The 25,726-nt window shown below is 34.0% G+C and overlaps 1 protein-coding gene across 2 annotated transcripts in view; it reads left to right on the top strand.

Moving 5' to 3' along the window:
- Nucleotides 1–25,726, top strand: part of GRIN2A (glutamate ionotropic receptor NMDA type subunit 2A) — a 494,246-nt gene that overhangs the window by 365,011 nt on the left and 103,509 nt on the right. For both annotated transcript variants that reach the window (XM_051963532.1, XM_051963522.1), the window contains exon 6: nt 16,706–16,911. In XM_051963532.1, coding sequence (XP_051819492.1) covers nt 16,706–16,911 — 206 coding nt within the window. The remainder of the gene's footprint in view (nt 1–16,705; nt 16,912–25,726) is intronic.

Consider the following 25,726-nt stretch of genomic DNA (forward strand, 5'->3'; position numbering starts at 1 on the left):
CTGCTTTCCCCATTTTTCTTCTAGCTCCCTTGTGAGAGCCTTTTTAATCACTTCTATGAGGTTCATCTGTGCTGAGGAACAGATGATTTCCTCCTTTGGGGAATCACCTGGGGACTGCCTGTTTTTAGTCTCCTCAGGATTTAGAGTCTGCTCTCTATCTGTATAGAAGCTGTCAAGGGTTAAAGTCCTCTTCAGCTTCTTGCTCATTCTGTCTATTAATCAGAGATAAACTACCAAAGAAAAACAGAAAAAACTGGAGTCTTTCTTTGGGGGGGGGGGCTGGGTGTGTTATCGAGCTTCCTCTACAGACTGCAGGTGGCAGCAGTGAGGCACTAGCAGGACTGTGCTGCGCCTGCGCTCTGAGATCCCAAAGCGTGCTGAGTCACTGAGGGGGGGGAAGGGGGGGCGGCCAGGTCCTGAGAGACTCCAGCTGTTTGCGGTTGTATTCTTCAGCCCCGGTGTTTTTAGCTTCTCTGCTGGGCTGTTGACTTGCTGCAGGTTCCAAACCTGTAGCGAAGCTCTCCCCACAGAGACGGCTACGATCACTCCCCACCCCCTCTCAGCTCTGCTCCCGTGCTCTCACTGCCGCTGCCCTCAGCCTGCGCCCGATCTAAAACCGCCCCAGCCCTCCAGTAAAGACAGACCTTTCTTGGCGGATCTCAAGGATGGCTTCTCTTGGTAACTATTTGTGGGTTTTTTTTCAGTCAAGCATTGATTCAGAGGCTTGTAATGAAGTGGATAGTGAGAGAAAGCGCGGAGCTTATGCAACTGTGAGCCTCCTCTCCGCCATCTTAACCGGAAGCATGAAGGTGATGTTAATAGATTAAGGATTCTTAACATTTGGATGCCTTTTACAGACTAGATAGTCCTTAGACCTTTCCTTAGAATAATGGTTTTAAATGTGTAAAATAGATACAGAGGAATTCAGAGGAAACTGGTAATAATGAAATAGTTATTAACATAGTAAAAGATACCATGTACTCCAGGTTAAAACCCCTTAAATAGATGATAGATTTTATGCTAAATCTGGTCACTAATAATTTAAAATTCCTTTGTGATTATTGTTATATGTTTAGGAGGACTATACCAAGCAGAAAGAAATATTTTGGTCTTCCATTTTTGAGGGTTTGTGGTGGTGTTGCATAATTTATCTTTATCTTGCTCAAAAGCGCTAATTATATTTCTTTAATTTAGAGGAAACCAATGCTCATTTTCCTGGGTGAAATATTTTCTTTCTATATGAAATATGTTTCAAAAGAATTTTGCTCCTGTTCCCTGTGTCCCCAGTTATTGAATCAATAACTCAAGAAGCCAACTTAGATTGGTTATAACAAACTTCCTTTCCATTTAACAATTCTCAGTCTTGACAGACATATCCACATGGAAGGAGGGAAGAACATACAGCTTTTATCCTGTAACTGAATCCTAAGCAAAATTTGATGCATTTTCTTCAGTCAGAAGGCCGACATCTGTTCTAAACATTTCTTAATTATCAACAAATGGAATGAAACACGCGTCCTTCATTTTGACAGCAAACTTTTCTTCCCCAGGGATGAAGCATGGAAATATCTTTTAAATCATGTTTGCCAATTTTTTTCAGTCTGTGACACACTTGTGAATGTACTCAGACCTTCTTGAGAATGTCTGGTGTTGATTAGTCCTCCATCTTTAACACTACTGCCAGTATTTTTCAACTAGCTGGCTTGTAGGCATGATTCTTGGCAATTAATCCCACCCTCCTTATGCATTGGGCATTGGGGTACACCATCCTTAAATCCCTATGGAAAAAGGATACTGGCCCCTTTTTATAAATTGGCAGATATTTTCTGTCATAGGTGGAGGAAAAACTCAATTCAGGGTTCAAGAAAATAATCTAATAGATTTTTAAAAATTATAAATTTAGAACAAATCAAACATAGTTAATAAATAAACATTTTTCTGCTTTTAAAAATGAAAATGACAATGGAAATTAATTGCATTGTCTTTTAATCACTGTGTGTTTGAATCAATCAAAACCATTCAAAAAATTAACTTAATTTGTGTTTAGCTACCTGAATTTTAAGTGAATGATTATTTTTTTCATTTTTTAAACTTCAATTATTTTAAATTCCTAAATCCAGCTTTTCTTTTACTTATGCAAGCACAACCAACCAAGCTGCATATGCCTGCTTTCATATTGGTCTGCTCCTCTTTGCATATGGACCATCTTCTTCCTTATTTCTCTTTCTTTCTTTCTTTCTTTCTTTCTTTCTTTCTTTCTTTCTTTCTTTCTTTCTTTCTTTCTTCCTTTCTTTCTTTCTTTCTTTGTTTTTTCTTTCTTTTTTTTCTTTCTTTTTTGTATCTTTCTTTCTTCCTTCCTCCTCCTCCTCCTCCTCCTCTTCCTCCTCCTTCTCTTCCTTCTCCTCCTCCTCCTTCTCCTCCTCCTCCCTTCTTTTCCTCCTCCTTCTCCTCTTCCTCCTTCTTCTCCTCTTCTTCCTCCTTCTCCTCCTTCTCCTCCTCCTCTTCCTCCTCCTTCTCTTCCTCCTCCTTCCTTCTTTCCTTCCTTCCTAATTCTGGAAAAGGTGTATCTCATTAGCACATGGGAGTAACGTTTTGCCTGACTCTAAAGAGAGTGCTACTCAGATTCTGGTCTTTGTTGCACATAGAAAAGGCTGATTAAAAAGTGTAATTGAGGCATAGTTTTAGGAAAAGCTACATTTCAGTTGTTACAGGGAAAGATCTTAACAGGTTTGTGAAAACATGGAGAAGAGGAACAGGGACAATTGTCATATTGATACATACAGGTTGATCATGGTAAGATAATGAAAAAAATGTTACGTAAATATTAAAAGATAGTTTCTCAGTGAGAACCATCAGCATATTCCTTTTTGACTTGGTTGGATCCAGAGTATGAAATAATAGAAGGGTTTTTAATGTGGGATCCCAAGTGGTCTATGTATAAGTTTCAGGTTGTCTGTGAGTTTGTTTCTTTTTCTTGCTAAAGATTTTGATAACTACATTTCAGTATATAGGCTTCCTTAAAGCATTATGTATAGGATTCTGTTTATTTCACTAGATTGTCAAAGGGTATACGTGACATACCAAAAAATGTTGAATCTTTAGTAAGAAAATAGTGTACTTGGATCTCAGGACACAATTTGATAGAGCTTGTCATGATATCATATAGAATAGCTTTGGCCATCTTAACATAATGGATAGAATACTGGACCAAAAGTCCAGAGTTCAATTTCCATCTTAATTGTTTACTCATTTCATGGCTACCAGAAAGTTTTTAAAATTCATCTAAGCCTCAATTAGTAAACTAGAAATATTAGCAGCTATAGTAGTTATTGCAAAATTTGTGTTGTAGATCATGAGAGTAGTAAGTAAGTAAGTAGTATGTCCTTTGGGCATAGTTCCAATTTGATCTCCAGAATTGTTGGATCACTTCACAACTTCACTACAATTTTCTAAGTGTTTCAATTTTTCTCTCATCTTCTTCAACATTTATCATTTTTATTTTTTGATATATTATCTCATCTGATAGGTATGAGGTAGTACTTCAAAATTATTTTAATTTGAATTTATCTAATTAATACTGACTTAGATCATTTATTCATTTAACTATAGATAGCTTTAATTTCTTCATCTGAACACTGGGAAACGAATGTGAACTATCTGCATTTTTGTTTTTCTTCCCGGGTTATTTATACCTTCTGAATCCAATTCTCCCTATGCAACAAGAAAACTGTTCGGTTCTGCAAACATATATTGTATCTAGGATATACTGCAACATATCCAATATATAAAGGACTGCTTGCCATCTAGGGGAGGGGGTGGAGGGAGGGAGGGAAAAAAAATCGGAACAGAAACGAGTGTCAATATAAAGTAATTATTAAATAAAAAAAGAGAGACTTAGAATATAAGGATTGAGATAAGAAAAAAAAATTTCTTCATCTGAAAACTGCTCTTCATGTCTTTTGACAGTTATCAATTGAAGAATGACTTGTATTCTTATACATTTGATTCAGATTTCTATATTTTTAAGAACAGAAACACTGACTATAAAAAGCAATTTTTTTGCTTTCTTCCTAATCTTGATTGTATTGATTTTGTTTTTACAAAATTTTATGTTATCAAAATCATTAATTTTGCATTTTACAATGTTCTCTATCTTTTGTTTGGTCTCAAATGCTTCCCTTTCGCACAGTTCTGACAGATAAAGTATTTCTTCCTCTCCTAATTTATTTATAGTGCCACCCTTTAGATCCAAATCGTATACATTTGATTGTAGCTGGAATTTTTTTTTAAAGTTATAGATGGAGGGGGCAGCTAAGTGGCACAGTAAATAGAACACCAGCCCTGAAGTCAGGAGGACCTGAGTTCAAATCTGGTCTCAGACACTTAACACTTCCTAGCTGTGTAACCCTGGAAAAGTCACTTAACCCCATTTACCTCAGCAAAAACAAAACAAACAAAAAACAAAAAAGGTATAGATGGAGGAAACATTGCAGTAAATAATTCTCATCATTAAACATCACAACATCTATGTGAAATTTACATGACTCAACACTAAAAATTGTTCTCCCACAGTCATTAAAGAATGTGATTGATTTTTAAAAAAATAAATTCAATCTATTGATAATTACATGAAAAAATACACTCCAAAAATTAATGACAATTAAAATAATTGAATTATCATCTCACATTCTCCAACTTAGCCAAACTGATAAAAAATGGAAACAATCATTTTTTTTAAATGTGTGTTATATATCATCTCCCTAGAGTTGTTATGGGAGGAGAGATATACTAATATTCTGTTGATTGAGCTGTGAATTTATTCAGTCATTATGAAAAAAGTAGAAATTATATGAGAAGCATTATTAAACCATTCATGTCTGGTGACCCCATTATTGGATTTATATCTATATATTAGATCCTTTATGTATAAAAATATATGGCATAGTACATGTACTACTAAACTTGAAATTAGACCTAAGTTTAAATGCTACCCCATATTCTGTGTTACTAAGGTAATCATTTAACTTCTCTGGAGTAAATTTAGGATACCCTAACAAGGGCTTTGTGAAGATCAGGTGAGATAATATATGCAACCACTTTTCAAAGCTTGAAGATTTTATACATATTAGATATTATTATTATTAATATAAATCATAATAGCAGTATGCTGAAAATGAAATGTTTCCAATAATTGGTCTATGTCTCAAAAATTATAGTATATGAATAAAATTGAATCTTTCTTGGAAAGAATGGCAGAAATGAAGAATTCTGAGTAACAAGGGGAAATGCTTGTATGAAGTAATGCAGAGCAAATAGGATCTGTATCATAGCAGACTGACTAGGGGAAAGAATTAACTCAAACTGTTCAGAGCCTGCATCATGATATTCTGACCTAGAAAACTGATTTCAATGTATATGTGTGTGTGCATACACACTCATGTATATGTATATATAATATATATATTATATACATACATTATATATCACAATTACATTCAAATACTTTAAAAATGTTCATTTATTACATGATTTTGAGGCACTTACCATGTTTAAAGGTTTTTGCTACCAAAAAGGTACTCCTGTGAATTCTTTGCTATATAAAATGGTTTAAATTTGGCATGTTTACTTATACTTGTATTTTTTATTCTCTATTAAAAATTAAGCTTGGCCCAAGTAGGAAATATATCTTTTTGTTGCTGTTCTCATATTCTCAACATCAAGCAGAGTTTCAGGAACATTTTATAGGTTTTTAATAAAATTTTGTTGATTGATTGATTGATAGGGAGTATCTTTCTATCTTTAATTTCCTTTAGCTACAACCCAAATAGTGGGATTGCTAGGTAAAAAGGAATGAAAAGTTCATTCTCTTTTCTCACATAATTTGCTATTTTTCTCTGGAATTGATGCACCATTTAACGTATCCTCAAAAATTTCATTACTGTGTCTGTCTCTCTTCATCATTGCCAATGTTGACTATGTCTGTATTTTATCAGCTTTGCCAATTTGTTGGGTGTTAAGTAAAATATCAGCTACTAAAATTAATTTTTCATTTGTATTATCATTAAGTATCTCAGGTATACTTAGTCCTATGGTCTTTGACAGTTTTTATTTCTTCTCTTGAACATTATTGACCACTTGTCTAATGTGGAATGCTTTTTTGATTTTTGAGTTTGTATATATGTTAATTCTATATATATATCTGCTATAAAATTTTATCAGGATTATTTCTTATAAAAATTTTTTCTTTAGTATATTTATGGGTGTATTCTTTGCTTAAGACCAAAGCAGCTTTTAAAGTGGTAAAATTCATGACACTACCCGCAGGAGCATAACACAAAGGAACCCAAGTACAGGCACAGAGGAAAAACCAATTTGATAATTAGACTCTGAAGAGCTTCTCTGGTCTATCACTAAAGAGATTCATTTATCTATCTCTTCCTTTTGTCATCACAATCTGATGTTAAAGTTAAAATGAAAGGGCAATTTAAGAAATTTCATTCCAGCTCTAAATCACCATTGATTAGAGAAATGAAAATTAAAACAACTTTGAGGTACCCCTTCATACCTCTCAGATTGGCTAAGATGACAGGAAAAGATAATGATAAATGCTGGAGGGGATATTGGAAAACTGGGACTAATGCATTGTTGGTGGAGTTGTGAAATAATCTAATCATTCTGGAGATCAATCTAGAAATATGCCCAAAAGACATAAAGGAGTATAAAACTATGCATACCCTTTGATCCAACAGTGCCATTACTGGGTCTTTATCCCCAAAAAATCATAAAAGAGGGAAAAGAACCCACATTGCAACATTACAAGCATAGCAAAAATGCTTGTAACAGCAAAGAATTGGAAAAAGAGTGGATGCCCGTCAGTTGGGGAATAACTGAATAAGCTGTGGTATATGAAGATAATAAAACATTGTTCTATAAAAAAAGGATAAACATGCTGATTATAGAAAGGCCTGGAAAGATTTACATGAACTGATGCTGAGTGAAACAAGTAGAAGCAGGAATACATTGTACACAATGACAGCAAGAATGTGTGAGGATCGACTATGAAAGACTTGGTATTGCTCAATGGTTCAGTGATTCAAAGCAATCGCAATAGACTTTACACAGAAAATGCCATCTATATCCAGAAAAAAGATCTAAAGAAACTGAATATAAATCAGCACATACTATGTTCACTTTTTTTAAAGCTCTCCCATGGGTTTCCCATTTTGCTCTGATTTTTCTCTCCTGGCATGATAAAAAATGCAAGTAACATGTATAAAATTGTTTAAAATGCTTATTAAAAGTGCTTTTGTCAAAAAAGATTTCATTAGGCTAGTAGATCAGTGGAAAAGATTAGGTTCAAGGACAAAATAATAAAAAAAACTATAGCAATCTGGTGTTTGACAAACCCCAAACCCCCAGCTTTGGGATAAGAATTCACTATTTGACAAAACCTGCTGGGAAAGTTGAAAACTATATGACAGAAACTAGACAGTGACCCATACCTAACACCATATACCAAGATAAAACCGAAATGGGTTAATGATCTAGACATAAAGAATGATATTATAAAATTACCCTGGCATGCGTTCTATCAATAAAAAATTATTAAAAAAATAATAATAAAAAAGAATGATATTATAAACAAATTAGAAGAACATAGGATAGTTTACCTTTCAGATCTGTGGAGGAGGAAGGAATTTGTGACCAAAGAAGAAATAAAGATCACTATTCATCACAAAATAGATAATTCTGATTATCTTTTAATAAAGTTTTTGTACAAATAAAACCAATGCAGACAAGAATAGTAGGGACACAAGAAGCTGCGAAAACATTTTTACATTTAAAGGCCTTATTTCTACAATATATAGAGAATTGACTCAAATTTATAAGAAATCAAACCATTCTCCAATTGATAAATGGTCAAAGGATATGAATAGACAATTTTCAGATGAAGAAATTGAAACTATTTCTAGTCATATGAAAAGGTGCTCCAAGTCATTATTAATCAGAGAAATGACAATTAAGACAACTCTGAGATACCACTACACACCTGTTAGACTGGCTAAGACTACAGGAAAAGAAAATGACAAATGTCAGAGGGGATGTGAGAAAACCAGGACACTGATACATTGTTGGTTGAACAGTGAATGGATCCAACCATTCTGGAGAGCAGTTTGGAACTATGCTCAAAAAGTTATCAAACTGCATACACCCTTTGACCCAGAAGTGTTTCTACTGGGCTTATATCCCCAAGACATCTTAAAGAAGGGAAAGGGACCTGTATGTGCAAAAATGTTTGTGGCAGCCCTTTTGGTAGTGCCAAGAAACTGGAAATTGAATGGATGCCCATCAATTGGAGAATAGTTGAGTAAATTGTGGTATATGAACGTTATGGAATATTATTGTTCTATAAGAAATGACCAGCAGGATGATTTCAGAGAGGCTTGGAAAGACCTATGTGAATTGATGCTAAGTGAAAATGAACAAAATTAGAAGAACATTATACACGGCAAAAACAAGACTATATGGTGATTGTTTCATCTTTTCAATGATGAGATGATTCAAACCAGTTCTAAAAGTTCACTAATGAAGAATGTCATATACACTCAGAAAGAAGACTGTGGAAACTGAGTGTGGAACACAAAATAGCATCTTCACTTTTGCTGTGGATGTTTGCTTGCATTTTGTTTTCTTTCTCAGGTTTTTTCCTTTTCTTTCTTTAGCCTATTTTTCTTGTGCAACAAGATAGCTGTATAAATATTGGATTTAACATATATTTTAACATATTTAACATGTATTAGACTACCTGCAATCTAGGGAAGGGGATGGGGGGAAGGAAGGAAAAATTTAGAACAGAAAGTTTTGCAAGGGTCAATGCTGAAAAATTACCCATGCATATTTTGTAAATAAAAACCTTTAATAAAATTTTAAAAAGAAAAAAAATTGATCTCAAAGATCTGCACTATTTCTGTTTTCTTATGTATTCTAGGGTGCATTCTAGGTGTGTTCAAGAGACTAGTGACCTTGATAGTTCTATTGTTAGTGGAAACTGTCTTCTCATAATTCAAATATCTTGCTTTTTTAATTAAGGTTACTGGGGCCAGTTGCTGCATATGGTCTTTAACTTACTGTTAATTGAAAGTATTCAAATCATTATTTGAGTTGATAGTGGAGCTGAAGGTTTAGAGGAGAGAGCCTCTATAGCAGGTGTTCTTTTGTTTGTAAGGCAGTTGGGGTCAAGTGATTTGCCTAGGGTCACACATAAAACAGGAGTTCTTAAACCAGAGTCCATGGGCCTTCAAGAGGTCCATTGTTAGATTTCACGGGTTCTGTAGACTTGGATGGGAAAATATATCTTTATTTTCACTCACCTTTAACTGAAATTTAGTATTTTAAAATTTATTTTAATTTAAAATTAATTAGCCTGAGAAAAGAGTCAGCTACACAAAGACAGTCACATTTCTGTGACTTTCTGTGGGGAAATGGAGGGAATAAAAAGAGTGAGCAGTGGCACAAATGTAATATTCAATTTCTGCTATTGCAGCAAGTCAATATGGCAATATGGCAGAGAAGCCATAAATGCAGAGGGTAAAGACACCAAAATGCTAGAGTCTCTCCCTACCTGGCCACACCACACAGCACTGGGTGGGATTCAGCATACTCTCAGCACAACCATATTTTTGTTATGGGTATACATAAAGAATACATGTATAATTTCATTTTACTGTTATAATAAATATGTAATATATATATATACTGTTTATTATTTTTATGATTATTATCATTAATTAATGATTATAATACATTATATATAATATATTTTATAATGTATACTGTATAATTATATTAATAATATAATAATTAATGATATTATTATTATTGCTATTATAATTAATATATAATATAATTACATTAATACAATGTGTAATTATAACAATAGATGTGGAAAAGAAATTGTACTAGAAAAAGGGAAAAGTGAAGGTACTACATCTCACAAAGAGACAAAGAAAGCCTATTATATCTGAGGGAAAGAAAGGAGGAGGATGAATATAGTGTAAATTTTACTCTAATCACAATTGGCTCAAAGAGAAAGTATCAGACATATTTGGTTTACAGAGAAACTTCTCCCACCTCATTGAAAAGTGGGAGGGGAAAAGTGAAAAGGGAAGGGGTAGAATAAATAGAAGTAAATAGAGAAATAGTAAGGGAAAGTTTTAAGAAAAGGGGAATGACTCTAAGGGGGAGGAAGGGATTCTAAAGAGGGAGGGCTGCATGAGGCAAGCGGTGCTCATAAGTTTTATACTGGGAAAGGGGTAAGGAGGATAGGAAAGAGAAAGGCATAATCTGAAGATAACAAGATGGCAGGAAATGCAGAATTTGTAGTTTTAAACATAAATGTTAATGGGGTAAACTCCCCCAAAAAGCAGAACAAGATAGCAGACTGGATTAAAAGCCAGAATCCTACAATATGTTGTTTACAGGAAGCACATTTAAAGCAGGGTGATACATACAGAGTAAAGGTAAAAAGCTGAAGCAGAATCTACTATGTTTCAGGTGAAGTCAGAAAAGCAAGAGTAGCCATCCTGATCTCAGATAAAAAAAGCAAAAATTGATCTAATTAAAAGAGGTAAGGAAGGGCACTATATCTTGCTAAAGGGTATATAGATAATGAAGTAATATCAATACTAAATATATATGCAACAAGTGGTATAGCATCTAAATTCCTAAAGCAGAAGTTGAGAGCTCCAAGAAGAAATAGACAGCAAAACCATAATAGTGGAAGATCTCAACCTTGCACTCTCAGAACTAAATACATCAAACCACAAAATAAATAAGAAAGAAGTTAAAGAGGTAAATAGAACACTAGAAAAGTTAGGTATGACAGATTTTTGGAGAAAACTAAATGGAGACAGAAAGGAATACGCTTTCTTCTCGGCAGTGCATAGAACCTATACAAAAATTGAGCATATATTAGAAAATAAAGGCCTCAAATCCAAATGCAGAAAGGCAGAAATAGTAAATGCATTCTTTTCAGATCACAATGTGACAAAAATTACATTCAATAAAAAGCCAGGGGAAAATAGACCAAAAATTAATTGGAAACTAAATAATCTCATCCCAAAGAATGAATGGGTAAAACAGCAAATCATAGACACAATTAATAATTTCACCCAAGAGAATGACAATAATGAGATGACATAACAAAATGTGTGGGATGCAGCCAAAGCAGGCATAAGGGGAAATGTTATATCTCTAGAAGCTTACTTGCATAAAATAGAAAAAGAGAAAATCAATGAATTAGACTTGCAACTAAAAAAGCTAGAAAAAGAGCAAATTAAACCCCCCAATAAAACAATTTCTGCCATTGGGCAATGTAAGATCCAGGAAACTCTCAAATTATAATCTTCCTTCAATATGGCAGAGCAGCTGCTTCATTCTATTTTCTTTTCTTTTTTCCCATCTTTTTTTTTTTTTTTTTAAATACTCAGGTTGAAATTGCTATGGACTTTCTCTATCACTTTACTCAGAGACCAGTCTATCCCTTAGCTAATTTTCACTGAACTTTTTTACAATTGTACAGGCTGCCTATGCCATATGTTTGGTGTCTAGAAGTGAGCATAAAATTGTGATATTATCTCCTTAGTGTCAGACATATCTATTTATAGCCATTGGATCATTCACACTTGAACTCATTGCCCTAGTTCAAACTCAGGGAGTATTTGGATATACTCCTTTTTCTTGAAGTTCAGAGGTGGCCCTGGGATCCATCTGTGCACACATCCCTGTGCCATTTTTAGAATGTAACCAGAAATGTCACAAAGTAATCTGAACTCTACCTGCTACTTTTCCCTCTCCTTTGAAAGCTAAAATATTTGTCAGTATTATGACTCTGATAGTTTACTTACTCCAGGCTTGTGACATTCTCTTGAAAAGTATGCTATTAGTGGGTATGTATATCTTTAGCATTTGAACTCTCATGAGGGAAACTATATCAAAACCACACTGCAGCTCTGGAGCCTGTTTTTCCCTAATACTCAAAATCAGCAAAGGTCAAAGGTAAATATGTCTCAACATAAAGAAAGTTGCATTGTCTTATCTTTAAATAAGATAAATGATTAAAGATATACATATATATTATAATTTATATATTATATAGCATATATGTCACTTTGTAAGTAATAGAATATTATGTTAACTATTACTAGCTAGCATTGATTATGAATTATCATATTTCCTTATGAAAGCTCTTATTCTAGCACCTTTCTTGGAAATTATTTTGTACTTATTTTCCCCTAACCTTTTAGATATACTTGTTACCTTTCATCAATATGAAATATGAAGTTTCATTTTTATCTCTGTAGATAGATAGTAGAATATCTAGCACATCTTAGATAACTTTATCTATGCCAGTTGATTGATTATTAGCTACTCAGAGTTAAGGTTGTATTAATTGGCAAGTGAAACTTTTGGTTTATTGTGAAAGCCCAGTACCACTGTTCCTATTCATAGGGGAATAGCTATGCTGATATTTATTGAGAGTTGTGTAGTAGGAATGAACAAGTAAGGAAGGAGACCAAGAAGGTTAGTAGTTGCAATAAATAAGATTTGTTTGTATGAATAAAGGGAAGAAGAATTAGGTAATTTCCTTTCAAAAGCATTTTTCTTCTTTTTGTTAGCAATTATTTATTTTATACATGCAAAATGTTTCAATGCCTCTAATAAGGTCTGTCAGTAGATTTCAATCATACTGTACATTTTTAAAAGGCATTTTTCTTCTAAAGGGTCTAATGTACTTTGAACATATTTTTTAGTGTGAGGCACTGTGATTGTGTTCAATTCCTTCTTCCTTGAGCCTCTTCTTTGGAGGAGTTTAGGTTTTCCTTCCTTCCTTCCTTCCTTCTGTTCTTCCTTCCTTCCATTTTTTGTTTTTTCCCCAAGAGATTCACAGATCTACTCAAAAACAATAACTTATTCTGGGATACTCTACTATATTGAAAGAGAGAAGATAGCTTCTAAGGGAACATTCTAAGTAAATAACCATTATTTTATTCATTGAATAAATAATTGTTGATTTTTGGAGAGGCTAAGAGAAGTGGCTGATAAATTTTTGGTAGAATTACAAATTGACTTGAATATCCTGTAAAACAATTATGGGAGAAAATTTACCAACCTGTGTACAATTTTGAAATCCTAGTGTTAGACATATTCTTTAAGAATTTAAGAGACCAAGAGAAAGGTTGCACATGTACCAATATATTTGAACTATATTTTCTATCATAAACCAAACTAGAAGTAAAGGGTACCTATAGATTGTGGAATTATTGAACATATTATAATATATAAATATGATGGAATCTTAGGATAATAGAAGAAATGAGCAATATGAGGAATACTGAGAAACTTGGGAAGCCTTTCAGGAATTGATGTAGAGTTAAGTAAGCACAACTAAGAAAACAGAATAGACAGTGACAAGAATGATGAATGGACAACTAAATGGCACAGTGGATAGAGTACTAGGCTAGAGTCAGGAATACCTCATTTCAAATCCAGCCTTAGGCACTTACTTAGATCATCGTGTGATCCTGGACAAGTCACTTAATCCTGTTTGCTTCAGTTTCCTCATCTGTAAAATGAGCTGGAGAAGGAAATGGCATACTACTTCAGCATCTTTGCCAAGAAAATTACAAATGAATCACAAAGAGTTGGACAAAACTTGAACAAAATTAAAACAAACAAAAAAAATAATGTAAGTGAAACCGACACTAGAAGCCAAAGTCAGATTTTTATAATTACAAATTTTGGTTCTAGAGAAAAGAAAAGATAATAAAACATACACTTTGTTCCTCTCCATAGAGAAATGGGGACTGTGGATGCTATATATTGCCTCTGCTATCAGATTTGGTTGTTGTGGTATTGGTGCATTTCTTTGTTTTAAGAGAGAGTCAAATGGGGTAGTAGGAGATAGCATTTTGGAAAATGACTATGATATAAAACAACAAAACTCATATATGAAACATAAATAATATAAGTGGCTAATGTATTTTAGATACTGTGAGGGATACCAGAAAAAAGACATGAATCTTCCATCATAGAACTGATATTTTAGTAGTGGTAGATAGCCATATACATAACTAATTTCAATCAAAGCAACGTGTAAAAGTGCAGTAATAGCATGTAGAATTTAGAGGAAATGAGGTGAACTTCCCATTGAGGCAAAGTCAGGGAAAGTTTCATGGAGGAATTAATATTTTAAGTTGAGACCAAAGAGAAGCCACTTTCTTCTCTGTGTCTCATTTTTCTCATCTGTATATTGAAGGGATCTCACTATTTGGTCTTCAAGACCCCTTCTATCTCTAAATATTTAATTATATGATGCTTTTTGGTAAAAGTAATGTAAGCAGAACTAGGGGTTATAGTAAGGATAAACTACCTGAACAAAGATATGGAAGTAAAAGAACACCAGAAATTCACCAGAAAGGTGAATTATAGTCTAATATCTTTATCTTTTATACTGCTTTAGAAGGCTTTCATAGAAGGGACAGAGTAATTAGTATTGGTAAGAGCAGTTTTGGGATAAAAACATTCATTTTGTGCATAGGGAGCATGAAGGAAAAGAATGGGAGATAAAAGCTAGAAAAATAGGATGGAATCAGGTTGTGGAAAAATCAAGAAATAGCTTAGAACTGAAAAACAAAAACTAGCTCAATGTAGTCATAGAGTGGTTGGGCAACTAGGAAGAATAATGGTGTGGTTTGTTTATGTTCATATTTCAAAGCAAGGTATATTCTGGCTTGTATTTCACTTTTTTTTTAAATTGAAGAACTCTTTATACTTGATTCTGCTGCATGAATGAATTTCCTTGTGATGTTGATGACTATAAAAATAACATTTATATAGCCTTTAAAGTTTTCAAATCATTTTACAAATGTGCTCTACTTTTATCCTTCCAACAATATTATATGGTCCCCATTTTACAGATGGGAAAACTGAGGCAGGAAGATATTAAATAACTTGCCCAGGGTCTAGTAAATGTTTGAGGATTGAGGCCATATTTGCAGTCAGGTTGTTCAGATTCCAAGTCCAATAGTATGTCCAGCACTGAGCCATCTAACTGCCTAGATGTGCATATATGATTGATTCCTTTTGCATAGGACTGGCTTGACAGTCCCTGCTAGCTATGTGGGAAAAGGTGGGAGTTGGAATTGATCAGAGACAATTATATTGACATATCTGTTTGATACAGAACAATTTGAACCAAAGAAATTTTTCCTGCAGATCATTTTGGCTTCTGGTCTTCCCCAATGTATGCCATAGGCCCCTCTCTTTTTGCAAAGCTATATAACCAAGGCTTTAGAAGAGCTTTAAGAACTTGCCTTCTATAAAAGGAAAAACTTAACTGCTGAAAACAGTTACCTAGCTTGTAATCATGATAACTAATTATTGACTGAGAGAGATATCATCTCAGTTGGAGACAGTTCCCTCAAAATTTATGCCTCCATGTTCTGAATGCCCAAGATTGAGAATGATCCCTGGGACAACGAGGTTACCCAAGGAGAGGTGGGAAGGTTTTATCAGTGCAAACAAGGTTGCATTTGCTCCCTTGCTTTTCAGCCTTGGCATTTTCCTTCAGGTTGGTGTTGCAAATAAAATCTTGACCTCGAATATCAAGTAATTGTGTGTGGGAGCTGGAGTAGGAAAGAGAGAATTCGGTGCTAAGGGAGATAGCTTGCTTTTTAAGTGAGTGATGCCAATAACCTGTCAAATAAAATTAAGGTTCAAAACATAAAGCTTCATATTTTACTTTGCTAGTACCGGAGGCCATCATTCAGATAGAATACAATTGATTTTATTTTGACAGAACTCAATGAGCATTAAACTGTGAGAGTCACTATAGTGTTTAGGATTTAACAAATGTTCACTGTAATTTGCAATTTAACTAAAGCCATGTCCTGGGTTAGATTGACGGGTCTTGCTTCCTTACCCATTCTACCCTAACCTGTAGTCTTGTCTCTGCTATTTTTTTGCCTTTATATCTTTATATTTCTCTTTTTTCCCCCTTTCTGGCTGTCTTCTTTGCCTTCTTCCATTTGTTTTTGCTCTTTCCCTACTAATTTTTTCTCATGGTAGTTGCTAGAGTTCAGGCTTCAGATCCAGGAAGATATGGGGCCAAATATTGCCTCTGATATTCAGATCACAGGATTATAGAACTAGGATTGAGAGGGATCTTAGAATTCATCTAGTCTGACTTCTCTATTTTACAAGTGAGGAAACAGAATCAACAGCTGAAGTGAATTATCTAAGATCCCACAGATAGTGGGGGGAGGGGAGGGTGGGAAGGGAAGCAAAGCAGGATTTGAACTCAAAGCCTATGATTTCAGTTTTTATGATCTTTCTACTATTCTATCCTGGGTTCTCACTAATATGCTATTCTGGGTAAGTTTTTAAACTTCTTTTAATTTCAATTTCCTCACGTCTATGGGTTTGATGGTACTTACATCACCTATACCAAGGCTATTGTGAAGTTCAAATGAGATATTAAAACAATTTGCCGACTTAAAATTGCTATAAAATTTCAATTATTATTTTTAAAAGATTATTTTTCCTCTCATGGTATTATTCACTCCTTTCCTTAGTAATGAAGGACTAGTTGCTATAGTAACCAATAGTGAATGCGGGTGTGTATATTTTGCTCTTTGTGATACAGGTGGGGAAATGGGAGAACCAAACCCTGAGTCTGACACATGCCGTGTGGCCGAGGTACAAATCATTTGCTGACTGCGAGCCGGATGATAACCATCTGAGCATCGTTACTCTGGAAGAAGCTCCATTTGTCATTGTGGAAGACATAGACCCATTGACTGAGTCCTGTGTGCGAAACACTGTGCCATGTCGGAAATTTGTCAAAATCAAGTAAGGGAAAATAATCTTTATTAGGAAACATTTCAATAGCATTTATTTATTGTCCCAAATAATGGAAAATGATATTCAATAATGCTTGTGAATCTTGTGAATTCAAGTATAGAACAGAGAATGTTTAATCTAGGAATCAGGAAATATAGATTCTAGCACTATTTCTTTAAATTAGTTCTTTATTCTCTGAAAAGGACATTTCACAAAATGATGGGATCATAGATTTAGAGTTTTTGAAAAGTGATTTTAGAGATCATTTAGTCTACCCACAGAAGGGTCATGTAGATTCAGAAAACTAAAGTGTGTAGGTCTCACAACTAGTTTGTTACTGAGTTGATATTTGAATTAATACTAGTCTATCTTGATTCATGGAAAAATTTTCCCTAATCCATTCAGGTTTCTTGTTTTCCCTAAACTAAGTTACAAAATAAAATACAGTCATGTACTTGTCAGCAAGGTTATGAAAACCAAATCCATTTGATTCCAAATCCCTTGGAATTTCCCTAATCCTCAGTTTCTCCATATATAAAACAATGAATCAGGCTCCTTCTAGCCATGATCCCTACCAATTCTGCCACAACTCTACCAATTCAAATATTCTATGGTTTGAATTTCCAAATCTTTCAAACAATAGGTTATAGAATTTGCCAGCAACTGAGACTAATAGAGAATAAATGGTTGAGATCTTCCTGGTTAAGAGTCAAGGAAGAATTCTCCCTGTGCAGCGGGAGAACTGTTCGGTTCTGCAAATGTGTATTGTATCTAGGATATACTGCAACATAATTAACATATATAGGACTGCTTGCCATCTTGGGGGGGGGGAGGAGGAAGGGAGGGGAAAAATGAAACATAAGTGATTTCAAGGGATAATGCTGTGTAAAAATTATCCTGGCATGGATTCTGTCAATACAAAGTTATTATTAAATAAAATAAAATTAAAAAAAAAAAGAATCAAGGAAGACACATGGTAGGTAAATTCCCTTGCAAAGAGAGCTGAGTATCACATGGTAAACCACATTTGGTAGCTAGCAATAGCATGTCAGGATGAAAGGAAGTGTCTCAATGACAAGCCAGGTTAAGTGCCCAGTTACATCATAGAGAGAATGTTTCAATTTGTTGCTTTTTAGTTCCTTTGGAATGGTACTTTTTTTCATATCTAGTCTTTCATACCTTAGTTCATGACACCATTATTCATATTATTTTTGTCAAAACTTCAATCTCTAAAAACAAAACAAAAAACAACACAAATAAAATATCCATCTCCATGCAAGGTGGGATAATTTACTCTATAATCAGTCAGCCAATTAAGAAGCTTTGTTTTATTAAGTGCCTATTATGAGTCACACATATGCTAAATGATGAGGACTTTTTATTCCATAGGTGGACACAATATATATACCTAACACACACAAACACATACACATACACATACACAAACATATAATACATACACAATAAAGTAAAGTAATTTGGTAGAATAGGGACTAAATAGTTAGAGGAACTAAACAAAAAGGCTACACATGGCATTTGAATTGAATAATAGAACTGAGATGGAAAGAACTTTATGAGGATCATAGTGATTATCAATGGCATATTAGTTATAGGACTGGATCTGGAATCAGGAAAATTTGGGATGAAATGCCACTTTTATCCTTACTATATGTTTGATCCTTGTTAATCTCTTTGAGATTGTGAAATGTGGTCACCAACACTTATCTTGCAAGGTTGTTGTGAAGATCAAATACAATGATATCTGTAAATTATTTTGCATATCGAAAAGTGCTATAAAATATGAGCTATAATCATTTCATAAAAGCTCTTCACTTTATATATGAAGATAATGATTCTTTGGAAGTTGAAGTGACTTATCATATAGGTTGTATGGGTTGTAAGTAGCAGAGATGGAATTTGAATCATTTTCAGTTATTAAAGCTTAAATAGTCATTAAAAATTTTGGGACACCTGGTCTATTGCTGTTTCTACCATACCCTGCTATCTTTTTCATTTCTCTGATTTCTGTGGTAGAGTATTGTTCTTAGTTTTGTTCCTAATTTCATTTCTTACTTAATATTGGAAGACAATGGATTTTCCCTGGAAAAATAAGATTACCCTTTGTTTTCAAAGAATCATCTAAAAAAAAAAATCAAGTCATGCAATAGAAGTCATTTTTGCACAGGTTGAACAGGCTGCCTCCCAGGCAAGCTTACCTGCGGGAAATATAGTCAATTTAATCCTTCTTAACATTGGGGAATAAAGAGATCCCAATTGTCCTTAACACTCCTAGACAAGACACCACTGTTAATTATCACTTGGATGCCTTATAGCTAGAAGTGTCCAAATGGAAATAGCATAGCAGGCAACAATCTGCTCATTTAATGACAAAACTGGAATTTAAACTCATTTAGTTACTTATATTTTCAGATAGTAAAGTCAATTTCCCCTCTCCCCACACAAAAAGCTTTTACCTGATGTCCTTTCCCTCCATTTTTTTGTACATATATGAACAACAATCTAGTGATCTATGTGGATTTAGGAAAGGGGCAATTTTCTTCTATTGATCACAGTTCTGAAACTTGTTTGCACCAAATAAGACCAAACCACATTGCCTATTATTTTTTAATATTGAAGAGCTACATTCTACCTGGCTACTCTCTCTTCTCTATCTCCCTCTCTCTCTCTCTGTCTCTGTCTCTTTCCTTCCTTCCTTCCTTCCTTCCTTCCTTCCTTCCTTCCTTCCTTCCTTCCTTCCTTCTTCCTAAATTATGATTTCTTGGTAGTTGTATGTCTAACACTAAAATGACTACTCAGTACTAACTAAAATTTTAATTTTAGATCTTTCAGTTCCCACTTCCCCCACCCCATTCTCAAATGTCAGGGAGAGCTGTTTATTTTATTCATTGTAAAATAAAGATATCTTCAGTACAGATTGATCTCTTCCTACCATGCCCCCTGTAATGAAGGGTCTATTAGGGCATTGATGTCTATGCTTATTCCTTAAGGAAAGCCCCTCAATTGATGCTTGGTTAAAGTACTTTCCACCTCTGTAAGATGTTTCCAGATCAAGGGGAATACTTTAACAGAGGCATTCATTTAAAATAGCAGCCTTTCCTATTTAAAGATGGAAGAGTGTTATAGATTTAGATCTTGCTAAAAGTCAGTTAACTCAGAAACTGTCACAGGAGCAATCTCTAGTTGATCTTAAACTGTACATTTGATGGTAGTTATATGTCAATGCCAAACAAAGGAAAGGAAAAGAAAAATTCATACAATCCAAATCCAGTAAATACCCAAGAGATTGGAAAGGGCAAAATTGAAAAAAAAAAAAAAAAGGAAGACTAAAATAAAAGCTTAAGGAAAGAACAGAGGGCTGTGTGGTACAGTCGAAAAAATAAATATAGGAATTGTTACCTTCTCAATATTTGCATTTCAAGTACCTAGAATGGTACCTCAACCTCACTTATTAAATGCTTCTTGACTGGATGGATGGATTGGCCTGGGTTCAAATATAATCTCTGTTACTTGACAATCTGTATAATCTTTGGATATAGCACTTTGTCAAAGCATCATTGTCTTCATATGTGAAAAGGAGGGGTTTGATTAAATAATTGCAGCTTGCATTTTAATAGCACTTTAATAATTTATAGACATTTATAGACAAAATGATTTTTTTCTGAGGCAATTGGGGTTAAGTGATTTGCTCAGGATCACACAGCTAGGAAGTATTAAAGTCTGAATTCAAATTTGAACTCAAGCCTTCCTGACTTCAGGGCTGGTGCTCTATCCACTGCACCACCTATCCCCGACAAAATGATTTTATAGACATCATTGTATTTGATCTTCACAACAACCCTGTGAGATAAGTGCAATTGTTATCCCAATTGGTAGACAGAGAATCTGGTTTCAAATATCAGCTCTGTCAACTAGACTTTAAAAAAGAAAACTTTGAATTCAAATTGTGACTTTGACACCTGATAATCATGTATTATTTCTCAAATCACTTCAGTTCTCATGGCCTCAGATTCCTCATCTATAAAATGGGAGCATTAATCATCATATTGACCCCTCATGGACCACATGACAATCCTGCCTTTGATACATTTGATATCTTTAATGATTTATCCAAGCTTACGTGGGCACTCATAGGCAACTAAATGATAAAGATAGAGTATTATTCCTTGTCAAAGAGACCATCTTTTTGAGTTTAAATCTTATCTCAGATTTTTACTAACTATGTGACCCTGAGCAAGTCATTTCCTCTGTCTTCCTCAGTTCCTAACCTATAAAATAGCCTGGAGTAGGAAATGGCAACCCACTCCAATATCTTTGCCAAGAAAACCCCAAATGGGCTCACAAAGAGTTAGACATGACTGAAAAACAACAACATAGCTAATAAGTTTAAGAAGAAGGACTTGACCCCAGATTTTTCTTACTCCAACTTCATTATTATCTACCACATCACTGTAATTTGAAAAGACAGTTCTTAAAATTCTAAATTAAACTACAAAATGCCAGAGCCAAGAGTCTGTCAGCAAACAAGGATTTATTAAGACCCCGTGATCAGATTTATTTCCATATTTTTCATTCAATTTATGGGGAGGATAAGTGGCAAGGAAAACAGATATGCTGTGAAATTGTTCAGATATTCATGAAACCAGACATTAAAGTTGGGATTCCCAGTGGGTGAAAAGGATCAATGGTGTGAGTCTTCATTTACCAAATGTTTGGGAGTAGTGTTGAGACAGTGCAAAAAAGCTATAATATTAATTCCTAAAATTGTTTAAGCAAGAATCATGATAACTCAAGAAACATAGTATGCAGGTCTTACCCTTTCCAACTCATCTTTCACATGGTTATCACATATATTCCTAAAACACAAATCTGATCATATCACTCTCATGCTTAGTAAACTTCAATACATTCCTATTACTTCTAGGATCAAAGATAAATTCTCTCTTTGATATTCAATGTCTAATTTGGCTGTAAGCTCCAACTTACATGTGTAGGACTTGTACCTACTTTATAATCCATTCGAACTGACCATTCCTCAAACAAAATATTCCATCTTCTATCTCTATGGCTGGAATGTGCTTTCTCCTTACTTCCAATTTCTAGGATTCTTAGTCCCTTTTTAGATTTAGTTCCAATGATTTTTATATGAAGCTTTTTCAACTTTTCTCAGATGCTAGTGACTCTCTCTGTCCCAAAATTACCATGTACACATGCTGTCTTATTCAATAACATGCAAGCTACTTGAGATTTTAAAATGATCTCATTGCTATCTGTTCATTCCCAGTATCTAACAGTTATATAGTACAAACTGGCATGTAGTAGATCCTTAGAAAATATTTTTGCTTGATACAACAGAAAAACCAGCAGTACATTAGATATCCAGAGTTTAGGTGATCAAGAGTTTTGGACAGTGCTAGAGATAGCTCATCTGGATGGAGTTGAGTGTTAGGAGAACATTTGGGTTGCATATGAATGAATTAATTTCATTCTGGTCCATAAGATCACTAACTCTTCACAAGTGACTTTCAACAATGTGCCATTTGTTATTAGGGGGACTGGATTAAAAAGCAACAATAACAACAATTCTAAATGTTATAGCTAGAAGAGACATTCAATACAATGTATTTCAATTCTCTTTATTTATAGATATGGGAACTGAGGCACAGAGGTAAAATGACTTATTCAAAATCATACAGCTGAGTAATATCAGGCTCAGAGCTAGAATCTTTTTCCTTTTTAAGTCCAGTGCTTTATTTATTTATTTTTTATTCATTCATTCATTTATCTGTTTTCATTTATTTATTTGTTCGTTTGTTTGTTTGTTTTTGTTTTACTTTACATCATAGTAAAAGCCCTATTGATTTGGTGTTGAGGTATGCTAAAGATAACTGTTTGTGCTTTTTTTTTTTTTTTTTTTTTTGCAGAAGGAGGACATTGTTGTATTTAAAAGTCAAAAAATTGTGGGATTTTTGTGATTTTTTCATTTCTATTGGAGAGATATTTTTGGTCACATGAGATAAACTACCCAAGCTATTATGCCTTTCTTATGTCAGAAAACTGCAGAGGAATTTACTGAAATCTAATATTTGTAAGAAATTGAAGAGATGTCACAGATTCCTTTAGGAAATCACTGGAAATGCCTGTAGGTGCTCCTAAACTCAGCATGGACTGCAAAAGTCCTATAAAAATTGATGTAATAAGACTAGAAAGATTCAGGATCACTGCTAAACCCAACAGCCCACTGGAAGGAAACTGAAGAGAAAAATAAAATCTTGTATTTGCTTATCGAAAATAGTGTTGATTTGGGGGAAATACTTTAATAATAACGATGCATTCCAAGGATCTTGTCTAGGTACTTAGTGGGAGATTCAGACCTCAGTGCTTCATTGAAGTTCTTACGTTGACCTCAGAGAGTTTACATTCTAAATAAGTCCCAGTTGATTCTTGTGGACATTACTTTTGGCTTCCTCCTGAAACCACAAGACACAGTGGGAGAACAGAGACAGGAAGTGAATAAGGAGTTGAATTTGGCTCAATCTCAGCTTCCAGATGTGGAAAATATAATGTTTCTAGGAGAAAGCATTTCCTATCAATGAGAAAGAATAATGTGCATAGAACATTTGTTGTACTAAAAGAACTTGGGTGAGGGTAATTTGGATGGATATATAGCACTGACCCTGGAATTGGGAGGACTTGAGTTCAAATTCAGATTCAGATACTTACTAGTTGTGGCTTCCTAAGTAAGTCACTTAACCCCAATTGCCTACACCATCAACACTCCCATTCCCACCACCAAAGAGAGAAATAAAAGGAAAAAAGTCCTTGGGTGCATATAATCTAGAAAAAAAAGTTTCTGAACACAGGATTGACTTTTTATTAAGATAATCAATTAGAATCTAGAGAAGAATTAGATTTTAGCCTATTTTAATTTAACAAATTATGTCAAGAGGTAGAGAGTTATGGTAATTAGGAAGCTGATCTGAGTCAGGAAGATGTGGGTTCAAGTTCTGCCTTTGATATTTATTGATTTTGTGACCATATCAAGTCACTTAAGATCTACAAAATACCTCTTAGTTACAAAGTGATTGCCATTTGTTTTGGTAGAGGGTCTTGCTTTGAAGGGATGTCACTATACCAATAAAATTACAGGTCTTGTCTAAGCAGAAGGAAAAGAATGAAGAATTATAGTATCATTATTAGCCAAAATTATAAACCAAGCTTTTTAGAAGGAATAAAGTGGGATAATGGATGCAAAGTCCCATATCTTATAAAGATGAAGATGCCACATGTAATATTATAATATTTTATTTTATAATCTCTAACTTTGAACATATTCAAGCACTTTTGTCATCACTTTAATACTTGCGATAAGTAGTAGGCATGTTTTAAAATTTCTCTTTGACAAATGAGGAAACTGAGACTTAGAGAGACCCTATCAATAGTGGGAGAGCTGGGGTTAGCAAGTTCTAATGAATTTCAGCCTTTTTCCATTTTTTACTAGGCATCACTTTCTCTTTACAAAAATACAGATTCCAAACCAATTTCTTTGACCATGCCATCATATTCTCATTCTACCTGAGGACTCCATATGCTCCGGCCTTTTCTTAGATTTTTTAAATAATGTATTTAAACAAATAGATTTTATACAATACATCCTAAGTCAGTAAAATATAGTGGATAAAGGGCTTTCATTAGATTTAGAAGGCCTTGTGTGACTAAGGCCACATTATTTAATTTCTCAGTGACTCAGATAACCATCTAAGGTAGGGATTCGTTCATAATCTTTTTTTTAAATGGGTCATAGACCCTAATTTGGTGAAGCCTACAAACTTCTTCTCAGAATAAAGATTTTAAATGCATGAAATGAAATATATAGCATTAAAAAGAAAACAATAATATTAAAATATATTTATTAAAATGTTAAAAATTTTAAAAGCAGTTCACAAAACTCAGGTTTTGAACCCTTGCTCTAAGGCTAAATAAAAAAGGCAAATAGCTACTCATCTACATTGATGGAGAAGAAGTCTGCCCTTGAAAATCCCTGGACCAGTGAAATTGAGGGTTGTTTTAAATGTTGCCTAGAATGGATTCCCTCCTCATTCCCTGTTGGAATACTTTGCTTCCTTCAGTTCTAATGTGCTATCAAGTCCTTGAAACTGCCTATAGTAATCTAGTATTTGATAAATCCCCAAACTCCAGCTTCTGGGATATGAACTCACTATTTGACAAAAATTGCTGGGGAAACTGGAAAATAATATGTCAGAAACTGGGCATAGACCTGCATCTCACACCCCATACCAAAATAAGATCAAAATGGATACATGATTTGGGCATAAAGAATTATATTATAAACAAATTAGGAGAACAAGGGATAATTTACCTATCAGATCTTTGGAGAAGGGAGGAATTTATGACCAAAGAAGAACTAAAGAAGCTTATGAAAGGCAAAATAAATAATTTTAATTACATTAAATTAGAAAAGGTTCTACACAAACAAAGCCAATAGGAACAAGATTATAAGGGAAGTACAAAGCTAGGAAAAAATCTTTATAGCCAATGTTTCTGATAAAGGTCTCATTTCTATATAAAGAACTATGTCAAATTTATAAGAAGGCAAGTCATTCCCTAATAGATAAATGATAAAAGAATTTGAAGAATTTTCAGATATTGAAATCAAAGCCATTTATAATTATATAAAAAAATGGTCTAATTCACTATTGATTAGAGAAATGCTAATTAAAACAATTCTGAAGTACCACCTCCCACCTCTCAGATTGGCTAAGATGAAAGAAAAGATAAAGATAAA

Source organism: Antechinus flavipes, chromosome 1 (assembly GCF_016432865.1).
Source record: "Antechinus flavipes isolate AdamAnt ecotype Samford, QLD, Australia chromosome 1, AdamAnt_v2, whole genome shotgun sequence".
In the NCBI taxonomy this organism is placed as follows: domain Eukaryota; kingdom Metazoa; phylum Chordata; class Mammalia; order Dasyuromorphia; family Dasyuridae; genus Antechinus; species Antechinus flavipes.